This window comes from Echeneis naucrates, chromosome 11 (assembly GCF_900963305.1).
Source record: "Echeneis naucrates chromosome 11, fEcheNa1.1, whole genome shotgun sequence".
In the NCBI taxonomy this organism is placed as follows: domain Eukaryota; kingdom Metazoa; phylum Chordata; class Actinopteri; order Carangiformes; family Echeneidae; genus Echeneis; species Echeneis naucrates.
This window is the reverse complement of record NC_042521.1, coordinates 2,815,324-2,835,705: the sequence shown is the minus strand read 5'-3', so window position 1 is coordinate 2,835,705 and position 20,382 is coordinate 2,815,324. Positions and strand designations below refer to the sequence as shown.

Here is a 20,382-nt window from a genome sequence, read left to right as displayed (position 1 = left end):
GAATACACACTCGCACCGACACACATGATGGTACGTGGGTGATGGTATACACACAGGTATTGCCTCCCCCCCTTTTTTTTCTAAATATAACTTCAGTCTGTTTAATTTGACGTCTGTATTTTGGTCTTTTTTTTTTTTTACTTTGTGGTAAAAAACCTGTTGCAATATTCAAATCTAAACTGTCTTTAACTCCACTGTCACAGTGATTGTGGGCTAAACACTCAAATTCATTTGCTTCATATTGCTGTTTTTCTGAGAGATTACACTGTTAAGTAAGTAACCAGTTTTTGGAGCCACTGATCTGGAACAGTTTGCTTCTCAGCCTTTAATCTCCTGAGTCTGTTTGCTGCCTTTGAGCTACAGATTAACAACCTCATACCTTCTCCAGGTCTCTCTCTCTCTCCCTCAGCTCCAGGGTGTGCACAGCACTCTGGGAAAAGGCTCTGGGACGGGGGTGCTGCCCTGCAAACAGGCCTCCTCGCCGCTCAGATCCCCCTGGCCAGCCCGAGCCTCCTCCCTTCCCCTCCACCACCTGGGACTCTGACAGGGGATCTGCAAGAGAGAGGAGAAAGACATCGATGAAAATAACAGTTTCTCATCTTGAGGTGGCTCAAAAAGAAAAACAAAATTTACAACAAAAGCTCTTTAAGCTCATTATTGCTGGTATTTAAGATCTTTAATCACTTTGTAAAATCATGAGAAAAATGGCTGCTGCATGTAGTGAAGTCAGTGTCGTATTTTCATAACGCTAAAGTTATTTCAGCTGTATGGCTTTATTATAAACTCAAAGAGATCAAGGCTACTCAGCACACACACCTATGCTCTCTGACATGCTCCTCTCCCGCGGCTCCTTTGGGGTCCCCCGGCCCTCTGAAAGCGACTTCCTGCGGTCCTTGTTGCACCATTTCCAGTCTGGATGGGCTCTGAAGTGGGCCTCTTTCACCTGCAGGAGGAAGACAAAGGATCCTTTACTAGTTTCTGTTTGGGCAGTTTGGGTTTCTGGTGCTCTACCTCCTCTCTCCGCATACTCTGCTACTGTGGCTGCTTAGTCTATTAGCTGCATCAAATCCTGTGCACGACTTCCTATGAAGGGAGCTTTTATACACTCGGTCATTTCATCCTTTATGGGAAACTTCACATGGAAGTGAAATTAAAAAATACTTTCATTGCAGGGGATTAACTGAAGTGCTTAACGCTGACAGTCCAAAAACAGACACAGAAAATAAATACCAACTCCAAACATGTTCCTCTACCTGGAAGGCCAGATCGTGGTACTGCTGTTTCTCGTTGGGCCCAAGAGCGTACCACCACTCCCCCAGGATCTTACTGACTGTTCGGTTGTCCTGGTTGGGATGTCGTTGGTGCACCAGGGCCCGGTGGCGTTTACTAAAGATCATGAATGCATTCATGGGACGGCGGATATGGTCCTTCTCCCTCTGGTAGTGGTTTGGAAGAGACATTCGTGGTGAGCCATTAGTCCCATTGAACAACAAACTCACTCTACCTCTAACCTTATTGACTGGCTGTCTGTCTGCACGGTGCACTCACCTTCCTGTCTCCGTCCTTGGGCAGGGCGCTGAGGGACTGTGTGCGTCTCTTCATGGGGCCAGTGGAGGGTGCTGGATCGTTGGCCACCCCTGGGGAGAACCTGAATTCACACAGAGGAAAACGGAAACTGAGAATCCACAAGAGAGAGACTTGTTAAGAGAGGAAGAGACGAAGGACCAGTATGACTTATTTTATTGCACACATTTAAAAAATTGAATAATGGCAAGTGTTAATGGAATAACAGTTAAGTTGAGCTTTGACCTTGTGAAAACTACCTGTCAGCACCTCACCATTTTATCATATGAGATAATAATGCGAAAGTTGTTTCGGGAGGTCTCAGTGTCCTCGATCTTAAAATGAATGTATGTATTGAGTGTTCACAATATTTTGAGGTCAGAAGAACATTAGGTCATAGTAACCCTTTACCTTTAACCACCAACATCTTATCACAGCCTTTCCATTTAAGTATTATAGAGCTCATGTTGGTGATACTGGGATGGACAAAGTCTAAATTACTAATGTGTTTCAGCATATTACACATAACCATTTTTGTAACTAGTATTACTTTGATTTTACGGTAGTCAAGTGCCACCCATTGTCCTGCAAGCCCACACACAGACTGTGGGACATCACGTCCTTTCCAAAGCTCAGCTAAACCTCAGCCTACTCAACTCAAACATAAACAATGCTGCAGACTTTTCCTGAAATATTTTCAGAATCTGTAGTTGAGCTAAAGACTTTCTCTATATTGATTTCTCTCTGTAATACAGTCTAAATGAGTATATCCATTTCAAAACCTATTGTTTTATCCCCCCACATCTCTAAATTAAAAAAAGAAATTCTGGCTTGTTGATTGAGTTAAGTGGGGCTGAAGGATGACGGGGACAAGACTGCATGGTGTACTCCTAAATTATGGATATGTTCCGTAAGACTGACACGTTTGTGCACTCAACAAGTCTCTATATTACATTAACACAATCTGTTCAAAATGAATGTATCTGCTGTGTACGTGACACTTTTGTTCATTTTAATCTTGTGTAAAACGGCAGTATATACAAGCGAGGGCACTTTTAGAAAGCCCCAAAGAGAACATGAATAATAAAACATAAATCAAGAGAGATACTGAGACAAGAGAACGGGTCAACTGGCCAAGTCAGTATGTCCCTGAAATAACAATCAGCCAATCAGCACTAATGATTTGACTGCAGAGTTTTGTGCACTTTTGGATGATGTACACATCACAGTCTTTCTAAAGTCTGGTTAGAGCAGTCAGCGGTTAATAGGTATTTTCTTGCTTCTTACCGTCATCAGAAAAGTATACAGGTTGAGTTTTATCCTTTGAGTCATTCAGTCTGGCTCTTTGAACACACACATCTGTCATTGCAGACCGTGCGCTGGCCCCTGTTCCCTTTGACCTGTAAAATATGGCTCCATTTCCTCTTGCTTTCAGGTAGAATGTATTTTTGTTGTCTCATAGCTTTCCAACACTCTGTTCTGTGTGTTAGACCTCGTCTGCGCTCTTTGGATTTTACTTCAGTCTGACCCTGCTTGGATTTCTATATTCTTGTTTTTTGTTTTTTTTTTATTTTTGTAAAGACTCTGCTTTTATGTCTCCCTCCTGAGTCATGCTCTTAGCTGAGAACTGTGACAAAAAGTCTTCTGAAACTCTAAGCTGTGAACCTCTGCTGTTGTGAATGACCTCAGTGTCAAACTGACAACATTAATACATGCTTCTTATTTTTTTTTGTTTCATATTTAGTTTTTATAAAGAGGTTTTGATTAAATACATGAAACACATAACAAAGGAAGATAAAATGAGAATTAAAGGCAAAAGAGTGACACAGGGATACGTTGGGAGACAATAAAAAAGGAAATATAATGTCACACTTACCTGAGCAATCATAAGTTGTCAGCGACAGTTTAGTTGAGAATCAGTTGTGCTATTTCTGTGCATATTTACAGACGTTTGTGTGAATGTGTATGTTTCAGTTTGTGTGTACAGAGTAGTTAAGATCACAAACTGTGAATGGGCCAATGAAAAAACGGTGGATAAACAAATAAAATTTTCAATTTTCTTATGCTTCCATGCATCTGTTAGCAGAGATAATAAATGGAGCTGAAAACTTCTTTAATGCCATCAGCCTCCCCATTGAGATGTAGGCAGATTACAGGTAACCACTGAAACATTAAGAGATAGCTGAAGCCTTTCTTTCGGTGATGGCGGCCTTTGTGTGCACAGTGACCCTGAAACATTCAAAACCACAGTACAAGCCAGACAGCCACACAGCCCGTCTGAGTCACTGTGAAAGAGCAATAACCCAGCCAGACGCAGAGACACAGCCTGAGACTGAGTGGAATGAGCAAGCACAGACTGTACAACTGTTGCCAGACACACAAACACTGATGCAGCTGATAGAAAAAGTTTATGTTGTTGTTTGTTTCTCCTGAATTCTCATTATCAGATGTGTATTTCAGTGAACCTGCCCTAAGTGTGGTGTCCTTGAGAGTTTTAAAGCCTTTGACTACAACTACAGTGACACACTGTGCGTCAAATATAATCTACAGTTACAATCTGCCTTCTTCTGACTCATATCGAGAGTCACAGAAAGGAAACAAACACAATCTCCAAAAGGTTTACTGAATAAGAGAATGCATCATTAAAAAGTGGCTCTCGAACAAGTTAAGGAAAAACAGAAGCTTGTTTTGTTGCTTTTTCATATTTTGGTTTTTCTTGTTTTGCAGAAAAGATAAGAGCCATTTTTGTCTTTGGAGGCAGCTGATGAAGGGAAAGCAGGTAACAAAAATCTGGACTAAAGTAAGAATTGCATAATACAGATTCTTACAAAGGACCTGGCAGAATGACATCTGATTTGAAGAAGTTTGTATGTAAATAATAGGTAAATTACTTGAACTGTTGTCTGTTGTGCCTCCTGGCGGATTCGTCTCCTCTAAATTTCTACTCCACGCCAGAATTCAAATCCACTCTTCTTTTTTTTTTTTGTGGCCTCTCCTTTTCCCCTCTTTATTCCATTTGCCATCTGTAGTCACAGCTGGACTTTTAGGACCAAAACAAAAAGGTACTGCTGTGCTGTATTTATTAAAATCCTCAATTTGTGAGAAATAAAAGTGGGTAAAAAAAAAATAAATAAAGAGAAATACACTTGGTACTTACGGGTCATCTGTATCACTCTCTGTCTCGCTGTCAGCCCCACCCCTGTCTGCAGGCGGATTGTCACTGGTTGGGGGAGGGCATGACGGAGATCCCCTCTCCAGTTCAGGAGGCCCGGCGCGGCCGTCGCTCACCAGGGCTACTCCACAACGAGGCTCTGAAAAATAAAAGCCATTTCTTTTTCAGCTGGTCAAACGTTTTATGAAATAAAAAGAAATAACGGTGGCATGTGTGTAAACGCAGGGATACCCTGCGTGCAGCTCTCTTCTGGCCAACTGAGTGTGGGAGGCGTGATTAGCTCAGATTACATCTATTTTATAACACTTTGCTGTAGTAAGACAAACATTTCATATAAATTAAAAGTGAACAGACTTCATCTGCAAAGATAAATGTTCCCTTAAGGGTTTAGTGACAACATCTGTATATTGCAGGGGGATTTTGTCAGGAAAGTAATTACAAGTGTCATGTTTTCTATACTGCAGGCACCTTGTTAACAAGTTTACTGCAGCTGTTTAATGAGCTTTCTTTCTTGTTGCAGGGTTTTTACAGATTAGTCTGACCCTTAATGTAAAAGAAAAGCACTTCTTTGTCCATATTACAGTACAGTTAGACACGTGTCGGACTGAGGTAGAACTGAGCCTGAGTAGTAAGCACATAAATACTGATTCTATGACAAATCAGAGAATGGGATCCACCTAAATTTTAAACCAGCAACAATTTTGATAATCAATCCATTTACTCATTTAAGCAGAAACATATACCAACAATTCACTGTGTTATTCGACTGGTTCTGATAAATAATCTACATCTTAGATAGATAGAAATAAAGAAAACATGCAGCCCTGCTGAAAAGAAACTACTCCTCAGATTAGCTTTTAGATTGTTGACTGTTCCCAGCGGTCAAAATTAGTCCATGAATAAAATTTAGCTCTGAAGTCAATAAACAGTGTTATCAACAATGTTTGTGGAACTATATTGGTGTAAACACCAACTGTGCAGATTTGCAATTCTGTTGCAACTGTTTTGGGAAACACTGACTTGGCTTCTGATTTGTCCAACCAACATTTGTACTTGAGTGTTTTGGCAGTCGTTATTTGAGAAACACAGCCTTGTGATTATTTTATTTATTCCCATTCACTTGAAAAGGAAAGTGGTCTCAGAGTTTTGGACCCCACTCTGCATATCTGTGTAGCTATATTTATACACAGACACTGTATGCGTGAGCACAAGCTGTAAAATCAGTCTTCTGCGTAAAAAGTCATGATGTCATAGCCAGAGAAAAGAAGTTGGGTCAATTCTACCTTTACTCTGATTGACAAGCTGCTGGCCATCAGCAGGCTGGGCAGCCGCTCCTGATTGGCTGGGCTCCAGGAAAGGGACGAGTGAATGCCAAGGGAACACTGGCACCGACCGAGGCTCCACGTTGGTCCAAACTGTGGGAACACACAGGGGGAGAGAGAGGCGGAGAGAAAAAGTGAAATGTCATCATGTTTATCCACTTCGGTATCAGGGATTGTAGACAGAAGGTAGCGCTCTGCCCTCTGGCACCATGTGAAATCCTACGTGATCGTCAGCCAGCGATGAGCTCAAGAGCTACTAAAAACTACACTTTCATAGAAACCGCCAGAGACTGAAGACCATGAATGGAGTTGTGTATTCAGCAGCCCCCCCCCCCCACCACCACCACCACCACCCAATGCCAACCCCCTTTCCTTCACACACACAGACCGTTCCCCAGGATAATGAGAGTTGAGGGGTCATGTGGTGTGTGATGTGATGAAGGAAGCAGTTATTTTATCCACAAAGATTCCAGACTCCAGACTACTCGCTCGTCTAGACTGCTGTCGAGCTTCAGAGTCTGAACTGAACCGTCTCTGCAGTGAAGGAAGATACAGAGGACACATTAAATGTGCGCACACATCTCTATTACCACAGCTGAGTGTTATGAAGCGATATCACAATATTCATTTAGTGTTCATGCTTTCCTAATCCAGATGCATCATTATGTGGGAGCAAAATCCCATTTAAGAGTTTCAGTAATTATTTGAGCGAGAACTCTTCGTCGGAGTCCCAGTTTGGCTTTGCTCTGTGGATCCGTATGAAGGGATATAAATTTTCATCATAAAGATTTTAGCCTCACACAAACTGAGGTTTCAGCAGTCTCACCCTCCTCTTTGGCTTGGTGGGAAAAAAATGTCTGTGAACTCTGAAAGCTGCAGCACTGCAACGTCCAGTTTCCATTTCCATGAGTAATTTTACAATAAAGTATTCAAATGGTCTATATATAACTAACCATCTACTGACTATGGCTCATTTAAAGCCCCAGATCCAGATAATGCTGAATTAGACAACGAGGAAACCGGGAAACAAAAAAAAACAAACAAACAAAAAAAAACCCAAACAGGTTGGCTGGTTACAAAACACACACGTAATAAGTTCTCTTTTAAATGCTGATTCTGATGACACATGATCATTATCATCGCACCGTAAACTTTGCACTTCTTAGTACTGTCAAACAGTTTAATGCTACTTTCAACATGAGGAACTTCAGCTGAGGAAGTGTGGATTTTTCACATTTACACACCACAGGGTGTTCTCTTAAAAAGTGGACAAGCACAACAATAGCACTGGCATATATTATAGTAAAACGTGTGTGTATACAGCTCGTTGCTTTCCTCCTTAATTGATTATTCTCATGCAGGTCAGAGGTCAGAAAAGACTTACTCAAAAAGCACGTAAAGCTCAATATATATTGGATTGAAGGCGGATAATGATATCAATACTGCAGAGCTCTCTTTGTATAAACATTTCTTTGGATTTGGTTTTAGAAGAATCGTGCCTTAGATACATTTCTTGTTCCATTGAGGCTAACATACAGAATTTGGCATTACTGTAATATCTGTAAGAACAGTTAGTTAATACCAGCCAGCTTTGGGGACTGAAGCCAGATCCTTTGTTTAAAAGAAGGTCTCTGTTCTCATTAAAGCTAAATGTAATCAGGAGGGTTCATCAAACTGTTCCAAACAAAAATGAGACGTAAACGTTTTGTGTCTACACGTAGTCAGCAGCGAGTTATCAGAAGATTTAATCCAGACTGTACACGTTTTATTTTAAAAGTCCCATGTAAAGCAGGCCCAAGTTCGATATTAAGCACCAGCGGGACTCATTTTTAACTTTATTAATAACACCAAACCTACACAATGGAACATTTAAACGCTGTACAATCATTTGATGTTGGGATCCAGGATATCAGCAGCCTTATCTGCTCCAGTAATAGAGACAGAAACTAAAGTTAATTTTTATCTGTAACATAAGAGCATTTTAGTCCAAATTTGACCATCTGTTCAACTATTTCAGTGCTGACGGACTCTCGCCTCTTGCACTTAATCTGTTTCCTGTCTTGCTCACTCAGAAAGCAGCCAATCAGAATAGCGACTAAGAGATCAACACAAAATGCACCGTGGAGAATGTGAGACGAGACGCAAAACTATATTGACATGGTTTTTAGCTTGTGGCAGTTATGGGATAAATCTGAATGCAACAGGAAATGTTTAGTGACTACTGCATTAACCCAGTCGTGCATAATTTTTATGGTGAAGAGAAACGAAAGTCAGTATGTGACTCACTTAAAGCACCAAATCGACACTCTTCACTTTTTCCACTCACTGATATGGTCGAATTAGACATCATGTTTACTTGATCTGCTTAACTTTCCACCTCATTTGAGTGTGACAACATGAGGAGTGAAACCAAGACAAAATCACGAGAAGGTAAAGCTCGTAGCAGGTGATATTGCTTTTATATTTGATTCTTAAAGAATAAAGAAGTCCCTCTTCTCTAATAGAACAAGTATATCTGTCCTGTGTATCTTGTTGCTCTGTCTCATAAAGCTCTGCTGCTGTCAAAAAAATGTAAAAGCAAACCAGTGAGTCAAACTGGTGCACTGGGTGACATTATGCTTAATTGCGACAAACAACTGAATCCAACCTTACAGCTCCCGTAGTTACCCACAAGAGCTGCAAATGTGTAATACTCCACTGCTGAAAGTATTCCCCAACATATGCACCATCTACTCCCGCTAGAGCAATGTTTGCTAAACACCGCAGTGCAAAGCTGGTTTAGAAAATTACTCAATCTGAATTTTAAGAACAACTTCTCACTGGTGACAATAGTTTCAAAAGCGTTCGTTTCAAAAGGAACAACCACTAAAGACCGGGCGATGGTGAAGAGAGAGATGCACTGACGCCATTGTTGGTTTTGGGCTTTTTATGGAATCTGCTGACAGTGAGAAAAACATAGAATAGCAACGCGTTAAACGACATAATTTGAGATTCCTCAAACTTTTTGAAAAGCACCAGCTGACACCCTGAAGAGGCGAGGCATGAATATTCCAATGAGACACTGACAGTGGTGGGTCGTGAAAAATATCAGACAGAAACACTGCTCAGATATCCATCTGCCTCTGTTGGTTTCCTTCAAGTGCTGACGGCGACGATGAGCAAGTGGGAGCAGTGATAAAGAAATACACCAGACGGGGTGAGCCACTTTCTTATGCTACTCAGTTGTAGATATGAACCTGCTCCAAGACAACACATCATTACCACTGGAGGCTTTTCAAAATAATTCCTCCCTGGGGTGTGAAAGCAAAAATAAAGTTCCTGAGCTGTACGACAACGTGAGACCTCAGCTCCTGTCTTTTCTCCTCCACTGAAGGCTGCAAATGTACTCAAAGAGAGCAGTAATGAAACTTGTGATGCTAATGCAGCTGCACTTGAGCTGGGCTATATTTAGGAGAGATCTCAGCCGTGGGGCCTCAAACGCCTTCTGCCTGTTTGTTTCTGGACCCGCTGTGGCTCTAGGTGTTTTTAAAAATGTATGGCTGAGGAAACGTTACGCTACCGAGGCAGGTGGCTATTAGCAGAAGCGTGAAGGATGTGAGAGGGAGAGAGAAATAAAAGTGTGCTCCGGTAATCAGCTAAGGCCTCAACGCTTTACTGCGCTAATTCTACCGGTGGAAACAGCGTATCCATGACAACACGCCGGCAATACGATTACTCCTCTTTCTGTTGAGAGTGATGAAACACATTCACATCACACTGGACTTGCCCTTGATGCCCCTGTCTGAGGTTGTTGATTGTCTGGAACACAGAGCTGAGTGTGTGTGTGTGTGTGTGTGTGTGTGTGTGTGTGTGTGTGTGGAGGGGGTGTGAATGTCCTCGTTGCTCTCTGCACCCCTGCTCTCAGTCTTACATGCCTAATCGTGTCAATATTCTCACTTTCCTTTTAAAGTTTCAGTAAAACACCCCTTATCTCTGTCTCACACACGCACACACACGTACGTACATATGAAAAGGGCGACAACCCCCCCCCCCCACACACACACACACACACACACACAAGCACATTTGGCAACTATAAACACTGAGTCAGAAAATTACACACAATCTACGGCAGGTCTGGATGGGTGCCTGAACAACTCCTATATGAAAGCTATTCTGACCTTCCTTCTCTCTATAGTCATCTTCATCACTTCAGCTAAGTCAGGAAATGAATCAGAAGAACTTTATGAAATATTAAAATTAACGACGCAAAGATCTTCGTGGTGTGAATTTCCCACTTGCATGCAATGATAAAATGTAATTTCCTGTAACTGCAACCACACCATTTTCCCAAAGGATGGTGTTAATTGAAAAAATCACTGTATAGTTATTATTGTACATGTGTCCTATATATATATAATATCCTATTTTACAGAGTAGTTATATGAACCGTGAAACTGAGCATCCTGTAAATTGCTCAAAATCTCTTGTCACTGACAAAAATCCCTGTACATTTATTACACTTTTAGGTTTCAGATTTAGACGGTGATACCTCATTACAAAAAATGAGACACCGCACATTTTGGAACGGAAACCACCCTCTTATAGATATATTCAAACAAACATTTCTGAGTTTTGCTTATATATCGCAAGGTTGGCATGGAAACAAGCACACAATGAACTTATATGATGAATTCAAACACCTCCATTTCTCAGCAGCCAATTTCCTGACATCCAACAGTGTGCACACAGAGCTGACAAAATATTTTCACAACAAATTTTTGCCTGAATCAGTGCTTTAAAAGCAGATACTCAGTAGTGCCATCGTCCTCTTTTCAGCCTCCCTCAAACAACAGCGTGCTCCTTCTAACTATAAACGGTGTGACTTAAGAAGGCGAGGACAGTAAACATACTGTACAATACATCCTGAAAACATCAAGCTCAGCACTGTCCGTCACGGCATTCACATTTTCAAATAAAACTACATTTCTAAATGCTGAACAAACGTTCATTCACAACTGAATAAAAATACTAAAATACCCAAAAAATAACAAGGAATAAAATTTGACTTTGGTTACGTTTCTTACACTGCAAGCAAACAATAGTAGAGTGTACATGAGTCATAGCCATAGTACTCTGATGACACTCCTGGAACCTGAGAGAGATAATGAAAGCAAGACGCACTCGGCCCGATGCAGATATACAGCCAGCACATCTCTTTCTTCCTGATAGTGTTGCAGGACTGTAGCACTGCAGATTTTGTATCTGACAGAAACAATGGTCAAGGCCAGAGGGCCACAATGTTCTCCCTCCCCATCTCTCCCCGTCCTTCCTTACCAGTCCCTGGGCGTCCCATGATGATTTGCTTGCGTGGGACAGGGTGAGGTGACTCAGCTGGCAGTATGAGAGGCAGCAGGGCGGTTGGCGTTGGGTGACAGGCCACCGGCTGTGGCAGTGCCCCTCCAGAGGCGTCCTGGTGTCCCTCAGGTTTCCTCTCCCTCTCCCGGCCCCCCGAGCCAGAGGAGGACAGGACTGAGCCCGATGAAGTGGACATTGAGCCAGGGGTGGAGGGGCTGGACAGGGAGGTGTGGCTCATTGTGGTTGGAGTCAGGGACTAGGAGGAGACAGCAAAAATGTATACTTTTATATTTGCAAAAAAATTACACAATCACAATAATGAAGTAGATTTAAATGAAGTTAGACTAGACGTATAAAAGGCTGATAATGATGACCAGGCAACATAGATAATTACGGTACTTCCATGCAGTTTTAAGGTCGTTTTAATGTGTTTTGCCATCATCACTCTCTGCTGGATTCTTCATCGCTCCTGTCAATCCAAACTGACTTGGACGGTGCTACACACTTCAAGGCCAAGCTTCAAGGTCTCACTGTTAGTATTTCTCACCCCAAACGTGGATTTTCTGTAGTTTCTTACTCAGTGACAAAAATTACTTATATGCGGTCAGTTTCAAAATCCAACAACGAGCTGAATCACTGTGACGGATCTGTGAACAACGGCTAAATTACTATCAGGCAAAAGGAATTTTAAGTATTCTTCCATGACTCATATCCATGACATGAATATGCCATCTTTTCTAATGGATGTTTTAAATTTTTTAGGCCTTAAGGCTCATGGCAGCCACCCACTTAGTACAACATGCACTAGGGTTGGATGATATGACATTCCAAGATACTATTTGGTTTTAATCATGCTAAATGCTACAACAAAAAAAAAAACAAAACAAAACAAAGCAGCACAGTAGTTTCCTTACCGAGCTAGAGGTGACCAGGACAAGTGTGGATGTGGGGTTGCGCAGGAGAACTGCACCATTGGTGGTGGCCCCATTGATGGGGACGGGGGCCTGCAGGCCTGGGGGAGCACTGTGTTGGGGCTGGCTGTGCTCCCTCGACCTGCTTCTCTCTCTCCTTCCTAATGGGCCATCGGAGAACTTGGCCAAGGGGACGTCTGGATTGCGGACAATGACCGGGGAATCTCGGAGGGGTACAATGCGACGTGGTGAGGGTTCCTGGGGCAGCGGGGATGGAGGAGTGGGTGAGACCAGCATGGGAGGAGGTGTGGACGCTGCAGAGGACGGTGGCCTGCTGGTGGCGCTACGGGGCCGGGGGAAGGAGAGCGAGGAGGGAGTTGCTGGCTGACTCTGTGGGGAAAGGACTCTGAAGGCAGCAGGACTTTGGCCCAGGTTTGGCTCTCCCAACACCCCTCCACCCACGCCCACTAAATGTTGCTCAGGTTTGTTGTGGTAGTCCTGAACTGTAGGCAGTGGAGGGGGTGGGTGGCTCTCGAGCTTCCTCTTACTGGGGCTCATCGGGACTGTAAAAGTCAGGTTAGTCTGAAAAGTGGGCACAATCCCCGACAGGTGGCGCTCTCGCTCAGCACCTGGTGTGCCCATCTTAGTGCCACTAGGCTGGCGGGGGCGGCGCGGTGTAAGTGAGGCAGGAGCTGTAATGGGGCTGAAATTGGCAGGGCGAAAGCCGAAGAGTGGAGAGGGCGAGGGCGATGGGGTGGGGGAGAACGGCGACTGGTTGGATATTGGGGAGAATGAGGGTGTGCCTGAGCGGGAGCCCCCCAGTGAGACCAACATTGTTGCTGCCTCACATTCATCAAAGTCAAAACGAGAGAGGTCCTGGGGGAGCAAGGAGGGGAGGACAAGGCGGGGGCGGGAATCCCCTCCACGGCTGCTGGCTTCGCTGCTTTCCCGTGATGTCTCATCCCAGTCGAAATCTGAGCTGGCTCGCCCACCACCAATTCGGAGGTCAGATGGCGTCAGGGTTCCTGTGCTGCTGGCTCCACCCCGCTCCCGGCCGCCTCCACTGGCTTCCATCTCCTTGGTCCTCATTGAGAGGTGTCTGGAGCAGTATCCTCGGCGCTGAGACTCTTTGGAGCAGCCCTCCCTGGAGCACAGTCTCCTCCACTGCTTCCCGTTGAACTTCTTACGGATGCCTGTTGGCGTGCACACCACATCACCTTTCTTGTACTTTTGTTGGGCAGCTGTTAGTGGGGTGCGGGAACGTGAGGAGGAGGAGGAGGTTGAACCTGATCCAGATCCACCGCCACCACCTGCTCCGCCACTGGAAGAACTTCCTCCTGAGACCTTCTCTACTCTGGAGGAGGACACGGTGGAAGAGGAGATGGGAGGGAGAGGAGGGAGTTGGGGGGTGGTAATGACAGCACCAGCTGCTGCAGCTGCTGCGGTTGCTGGGTCAAGGCCTAAGAGGACAGGTGAAGGAGGAGGGTGGGGGTTCAAGGCCAGATGGGATGGGGGGATGCCGATGCCCCGCACCACAGATAGGTGGGGATTGAGGTAGCCAGGCGGGGGCTTGGAAACGATGTGGCGATGTTGAGGAACAGCCATTGGTTTGGCCCCGGGTATGATTGCCCCCATCGGGACCATGTTAAAATGGGACACCTCCATGTCTTCCTCTGGGGTTAGTGGCATGTACGGGTGGTGCTGCTGTTGTTGCTGCTGCTGCTGCTGCTGCTGCTGTTTTACACTGTTCTCCCTTTCTCGCTCTCGTTCCCTCTCTTTTTCCTGTTTTCTGTGGAGGTCCCTCTCTCTCTCCAAGTCTTTCTCAATGCCCCAATCTCGTGCTGGAGCCAGGCTGAGGACTGAGGCTGGAGTTACTGGGGAGGCAATTCTGTGCCCCGATGTGGACGAAACTGGGACCATTCCCGGGTAGGGCATGGCCCCTCTCCCCAACACTGACCCCACTCCTGGGGCCATCCCTCGACTCAAACGACACACTTCCTGTTCCACATCCATCTCCTCCCTGTCCTCCCGCTCCCTTTCCTTTTCTCTGACCCCATCTTCACCCTCTCGTCCTCCTCCTGAAGGCAAATCCAGGTCCCAAGGTGGCACCAGAAGCCGGAGCGTTTGTCGGGAGACCCACACTGCCTGAGTAGCACCAGCAGATCCTCTGCCATCTTCTTCCTCATCCACATAGTGAGGTCTTTCCTCGGACAGCAGGACTCGGTAACGGTTGGCTACTGCAGGGTGTGTATCTACCTGAGTCACCACACCTTCTCTGTACCATTGACACTGGCCCTCAGTGCACTCATCATTTCCAAACGGTACGCAGACACGGGTGCCGATAGCTATTGGATGGACACCAGGTGGCGGGGCATCCAGAATAATGTCCACCACCCCTGGGGGGCTGTCGTGTTGATACGGGTAACGACACAGCGTCTTCTCACCATTGAGTTGCACTTCCAGGCTTCCGAATTCACCGCTGACTTTGCGGACCACCCCAGCCCGGAACACCAAGTCTGAACTCCCTGCTTCATCTCTGCTGTCACCTCCTCCCTCCTCATCACTTCTTCTCCTGAACTGTCTGGCAAGGACACGCTGATTTTTCAGCCCTTTGGCGAGGGCGTCTGACAGTGCATCAGGGAGGCTGGATGGTGCGTGTACAGACATCTGTGTATGGGCTTGTGTGTCGCCGACGACCTCGAGGTCAGCTGAATGCTCACTGGCGGTGTCCGTTGAGGAACAGCGTGGCAGGGGGCTGGGCGAGACATCGCCGTCTCTCACCACTTCACCTACTCCAGGCCTTTCCCTCTCCACCCCCAGTGACAGGGTGGGGGGTCCTGGGGAGCTGTCCTGCGACCCCTCCCTGCCAGTAGTCCTGCTGTGAAAGTCCTCCAACAGGCTCCTACTGTGACAACTGCCATCGGGGTGGGAGATGCTGATGTCACTACCTGAACTTGTTGACCCGTGGTTGAGGACCCCACTGCTCAGAGAGGGAGGAGGGGGAGTGCTGGAGGTGGGGTTACTATGGTTACCTGCAGCAGTCGACAAGCAGTGTTCGGATGTGTACTTCTTCTTGGGGACGCGGGCCTTGAAGGTGGCCGTCTTTCGGCTGGAGGCGGGGTTGGGGCTGTTGTTGGCGCTCGGTGTGCTGCTGTTACTGCAGCTGCTGCCGCCGCTGTCGCTGTGGCAGCTGCCGCTCACAGCTGACCGCCCTGATCGATCGTCTGAGGTTGTCAGCAATTTCTCAGAATCCATCACAAGCGATACCGTCGTCTCTGACAGCCCCTCCCCCTCCGAGGTGTCCCGTGCTCTGATTGGGTCCGTCTGGGAGGAATCTGAGTGCGAATTAGAAGAATAAGAAGAGGAGGAGGTTTGGTTCTGTGGAGATCTGCTTCTGTCTCTGTTCTCGTCTGAGTCTCTCTTCTCTCCTCCTTCTGGGGCATCCCCCACTCCACGACGCTTCCCCCCCTTGGCCCGGGTGGAAGGAGGAGAGCGCCGGCCCTGCTTTTTAATCGGCTTCATCCTTTCATCGAGCTTGCCTTTTCTCCAAACAAGTCTTTTTTTTTTATTATTTATTTATCCCAGAGATTCTCCTTGGTCTGCCTTGTTTTCTTTTCCTTCTTTCCCCTCCTTCCTTTCTCTCTATTTTCCTCCTTTGCCGAGGCCCGTCTCTCTCATCTTGTCCTCTCTTCCTATCTCGACTCCGGCACTTGCCCACCTTATTCCACAGACTCTGAAAGAAAGGGAACAGGGAGTGTGGGTTACTCATGTGGCAAACACATTCAGACATGCACAAAGCCCGTTCACCACCACAAGATCGCTTCTAACTTCATGGCTTTGAGAGGAGAACTGACTGAGTGAATCAAAATCAAACATCGGTGAAGACATTTGTGTGACATCAAAGTAATACAAAATAAAAAAAAGTGGAACTTTGTGATCACAGGCGTCATAGAAAATAACAATAACAAACATTGAACATTAATTTTAAGAAATGCATTCCCTGCTAAATGATGCAACGTTGTACTAGAGTAGTAATGAATGTGACTCATCCACAAATTCATTACACATTAATTCATTACATAACAGGTTCTACTCACGTTACACAAGGCCTGCCTCCATACCAGGTACATAATGAAATCAGGAGGCCATATTGTATGGTAAACACAATGTAGGCTTACAAGAGCGTGTGGAAATAGTGAGGAGCACTTTGCAATTTGCCCAGACAAGCCTTTCTGCATGCACTCCCATCGCACACACACACACACACACACACACACACACCACACCACTCACACAGACACACACACACTACTTCTTGGCCGGGGCAGTAGAGGTGGGGGAATTCCTTCTTCACTCACATACTGAAACCCTCCCTTTCTTTCTCTCTCTCTCTCTCTCTCTCTCTCTCTCTCTCTCTCTCTCTCTCTCTCTCTCTCTCTCATTGGCGACCTTTATCTATGTATTTCAAAGCAGAGTCAATCCGCCCCTACAAACTCCATTTCCTGTGGAAGACCATTACCTAACTTCCCGTTACTTTATTCCTCCCTCTCTCTTTGCTAGTATTACACGTTCATTCTTATCCCTTGCCTGCGTTCTCTCGTCTCTTGCTGATATCGATTTTTGCCTCTCGTCTTTCTTTTTCTCTCCTCTCCTTCCACTTAGTCTGTGTCCTCTTTTTGTGCTGCAGTCATCCAGAAATCCACAATCGACCCGAATAATTGTTATTCCACACCAGAATCATTCAGCATCCCTCTTTGCCGTGCCAGAGTCATTCAGAATATCTCTTATTCCACGCCGGACTCATTCACAGTATCTGCCACCGTTTGGAAAGTAAAAGTGATTGATTTTTCTGACTTGTTGAACGGAGCGACTGTTGTCATTTAACTGGTTTGTTAGCCGTGCGGCCGATTGGCCTCGGGTCCTAACTGCTGTGTGCTCTGCTTCATTTCTTCCAATACAAGGGTCTCCGCAGAGCGACAAACACAAGAAAGATGTTGACGACAAGTGTAGAATAGAGAGAATAAACACACTCATATGGAGTGTGTGTGTGTGCCTGTGTGGGGATTTTTGTATTTTATTTTATGATATCCACTGCTGCAGTGATCTGGAGTGACATCTATCAACCACGACTAGGCACATCTACTTGTCAGAGACTGTCTGTTAACACACATGTCTGCCTGTCTGTCCTTGATTCTGCATCCATCCTCCCACCACTCTTTTTCTCTCTGGCTGCCTGTCTCTTTTCCCTTTTGCTGCCTCCCTGCCAGTCTGTGAAAGCTTACATTCATTCAAGCCCTTTTAATATCTGCCACATCATATCGGCTGGAAAAAATAAAAAATAAAAAAAATAAATTTTCAGAAATGAGTCCCGCCTGTCTCAAGGCCACACACACACAGCAAACATCTATGTGATGATAGTTGATAGTGCACAATGAGAGCCGAAGAGCTCACAGCCATTAATGTGCCCTATGTAAATCCCTATTTAGGACAGACGGCCGCAGAGCAGCCACCATAAAATAATTTGGCAGCCGGCCTTACTTGGTCACGATAGTGGTATGCTACGTGTGTTTACTTAGTAGTGCACTGTGTACAACAGCTGGTGTCAGAGTCATGGGCCTAATGATAACAGCTTAAAGACAAACTGACGCAACTCGCTCTCCCCTCTGTGAAATATGGAGCGAGGAAGCCTATACTGGAGCTATAGTGGGCCTGCGCCTCAGTGATCAAAGCTGAGAGGATTCTGCTCGCTCAGTGCTCGTACAGCGCGAGGCAACAAGTTAAGACCCATTTTAAACACAGAGCAGTGTTTACCCTCTGCTATGCACTGACATGAATACATAGTAAACACGACTGTAGGCAGCACCAAGCAAGCTGATTTAAGTCATGTGAGGTGAGAAAAACATGCGGCGCTCCCTCTGTGGCTGCATAATTTTGTTTAGCCAAGCAATAGTCCAGGTTTGGGACACACTTTAATCCCTTTATCGACTACAACCGGACTAAAACAAACAAATTACAGCATAAGAAACATGCAACTGTTATTTTGAGTGCAAAGGGAGTAGATTGGTTACATTTTGGCTCTGAATAGACACGTTGGTGTGTAAATTAGAGAGTGTCCGGCAGTGAACTTGGGCCCTGACCTGGTGTGGAGCTGCTGCAGCATGTTTCATAGTAGGCCTACATTTCTGACCCTCAGCAAAGTGGATTATATTTTAAAGTTTAGTTATTTGCAGAGCAGCTCTTAAAGGCGTATAACCGGGTTACTCCGGTGCTTTATGATCCAGGAGGCCAAAGTGGTGTATAAATACTCTGACACAATCATAACAGCGGAGCAGATAACAGCTGTTAACTTCATCTCGACCAGGCCTGAAGCGCAAAATGCAAAACGAGCGGAGGTGATGTCGTCACCTCTGCTTCAGCCGGGTAGTACCGTGTATGTGTCAAGCCTCGTAGTGTATTACTACCAGTTTTACTCCACAACACGGCAGGCCGAGCAGCCGGAGCAGGCCGAGGCCGCCCGGAGATCAGCTGCTCCGCGTCACCGGGAAGTAACCGGTTTAACGGGCGCATTGATCCTTAATACGGCGTAATACAGCCGGGACTGTCCCACACAGACGGACGCTGTCAGCCACACACAACGACGGTGTTGTGTTGTTTGTTTGTTTGTTTGTTTGTTTGGGGCTCATCTGAAAGTGACAGTCGGACAACTTTGTGTCCCCCCCCCCATCCTTCTCCTTCACCGTCGTCCTTTTTCTATTAAAGCGACCGACTGATAAGAAACTGTCAATATGTGTCCACAAAACTAGTCCAAGGAAAGACACAGCCCGCCCCCCTCCTCCCCGGAAAATCACTAATAAATGAATTAATGAAATAAAATGAAGAAGCACGCGTTAATTCTAACAGCCACGAAGAAGACAGAAAAGAAAACAGGAAGAAAACATGTCAGTGTGCGGACTGACGACAGAGGACTTTCCCAGGTTCGGTTTCGACGCAGGGAGGAATGAGAGTTGTTGTAGGAAGTCCAGCAGCAGTTATGGCGTTGAATTTATTTCTAGTGGAAAAGTTTTTCTGGCTCTCCGAGTCTCCAGCACCGCTCCCTTTTTTTTTTTTTTTTTTTTTTTCTCAGCAGGAGAAAGACACCCAATCCGCCCTCCGTCCGTCCGGTGATCTCCGGTGATCTCCGGTAGGACATCGGAAAATATGCTGATCGACCCAACTGCTCACATTGTTGTGTGGCCTCAGTTGGACGTGAGGAGGACAAGCACAGCACAGCACAACACAACACAACACAACACACCCCGCTGCAGTGCTGCAGGAGAAAGATTTGTGGGCAGCTTGTACTCACCACAGCTGATAATAAAATAAACCCCGGGGTGTTTCTCCGCTCAGTCCGCCGGGGCAAATAGGGCAACGGTCCACAGCGCACACGCACACGCACACAGACACACACAGACACACACAGTGTCAGCGGCCGTTCATGTTTCTCCGGCGGAGCAACTTAAAGGAGGAAAAACTCCTGCCTGTGTTTTCTACACTACAGTCGCAAAATGGTGAATGAAGCCCCGAAGCCTTGACAACCAGCCGGCTCGGCCAATGGCGGAGCACGAACGGGTACAGTAGCCAATAGGAAGCGGGAGAAGCAGAGCGGGGGCGGGGCCTCGCGTCAAAGTGGATTTGACGGACGGGCCGCGGCGGCCAATGGCCGTGTGGGAAAACACTGAACAGCTGTTGGGAGGACGAGGCTGCGGCGGCCAATGGGGCTCCGAGGGGGGCGGGACTTACACAGACCGGAAGGACAGCGATGGGATCTTCTTCTTCTTCTTCTTCTGCTGCTGCTGCTGCTGCTGCTGCTGTCATCCCTCCATCAGCTGTCTACAAACATGAACACAGGTGTAGTCTCTCCAAAACAGACTGCACCTCCTTTCTGCTGACTGGAGGGCCAACGTGACATTTTCACATTTAACGGACATCCGGGTGTCTGATGTACGAAAACAGCTCCATCGGTCAGTCCGTCCGGACTCTCCACAGAAGCCACAGGTTGAGTGTAGTTTCATCAGGAACCCCGAAGAACACCAACTCC

At 46.0% G+C, this 20,382-nt stretch overlaps 1 protein-coding gene across 3 annotated transcripts in view; it reads right to left on the bottom strand.

Moving 5' to 3' along the window:
• The window catches only part of cica (capicua transcriptional repressor a), a 29,308-nt gene extending 9,479 nt beyond the window's left edge, over positions 1 to 19,829 (bottom strand). For all 3 annotated transcript variants that reach the window (XM_029513534.1, XM_029513535.1, XM_029513536.1), the window contains exons 1-9: positions 19,648 to 19,829; positions 12,309 to 16,038; positions 11,374 to 11,650; positions 6,019 to 6,150; positions 4,721 to 4,874; positions 1,549 to 1,648; positions 1,254 to 1,436; positions 817 to 943; positions 380 to 552 (exon numbers count right to left, since the gene is read on the bottom strand). In XM_029513534.1, the coding sequence (XP_029369394.1) occupies positions 380 to 552; positions 817 to 943; positions 1,254 to 1,436; positions 1,549 to 1,648; positions 4,721 to 4,874; positions 6,019 to 6,150; positions 11,374 to 11,650; positions 12,309 to 15,827 (4,665 nt within the window). In that variant the 5' untranslated portion in view covers positions 15,828 to 16,038; positions 19,648 to 19,829. The remainder of the gene's footprint in view (positions 1 to 379; positions 553 to 816; positions 944 to 1,253; positions 1,437 to 1,548; positions 1,649 to 4,720; positions 4,875 to 6,018; positions 6,151 to 11,373; positions 11,651 to 12,308; positions 16,039 to 19,647) is intronic.
• Between the last annotated feature and the right edge of the window lie 553 nt (positions 19,830 to 20,382).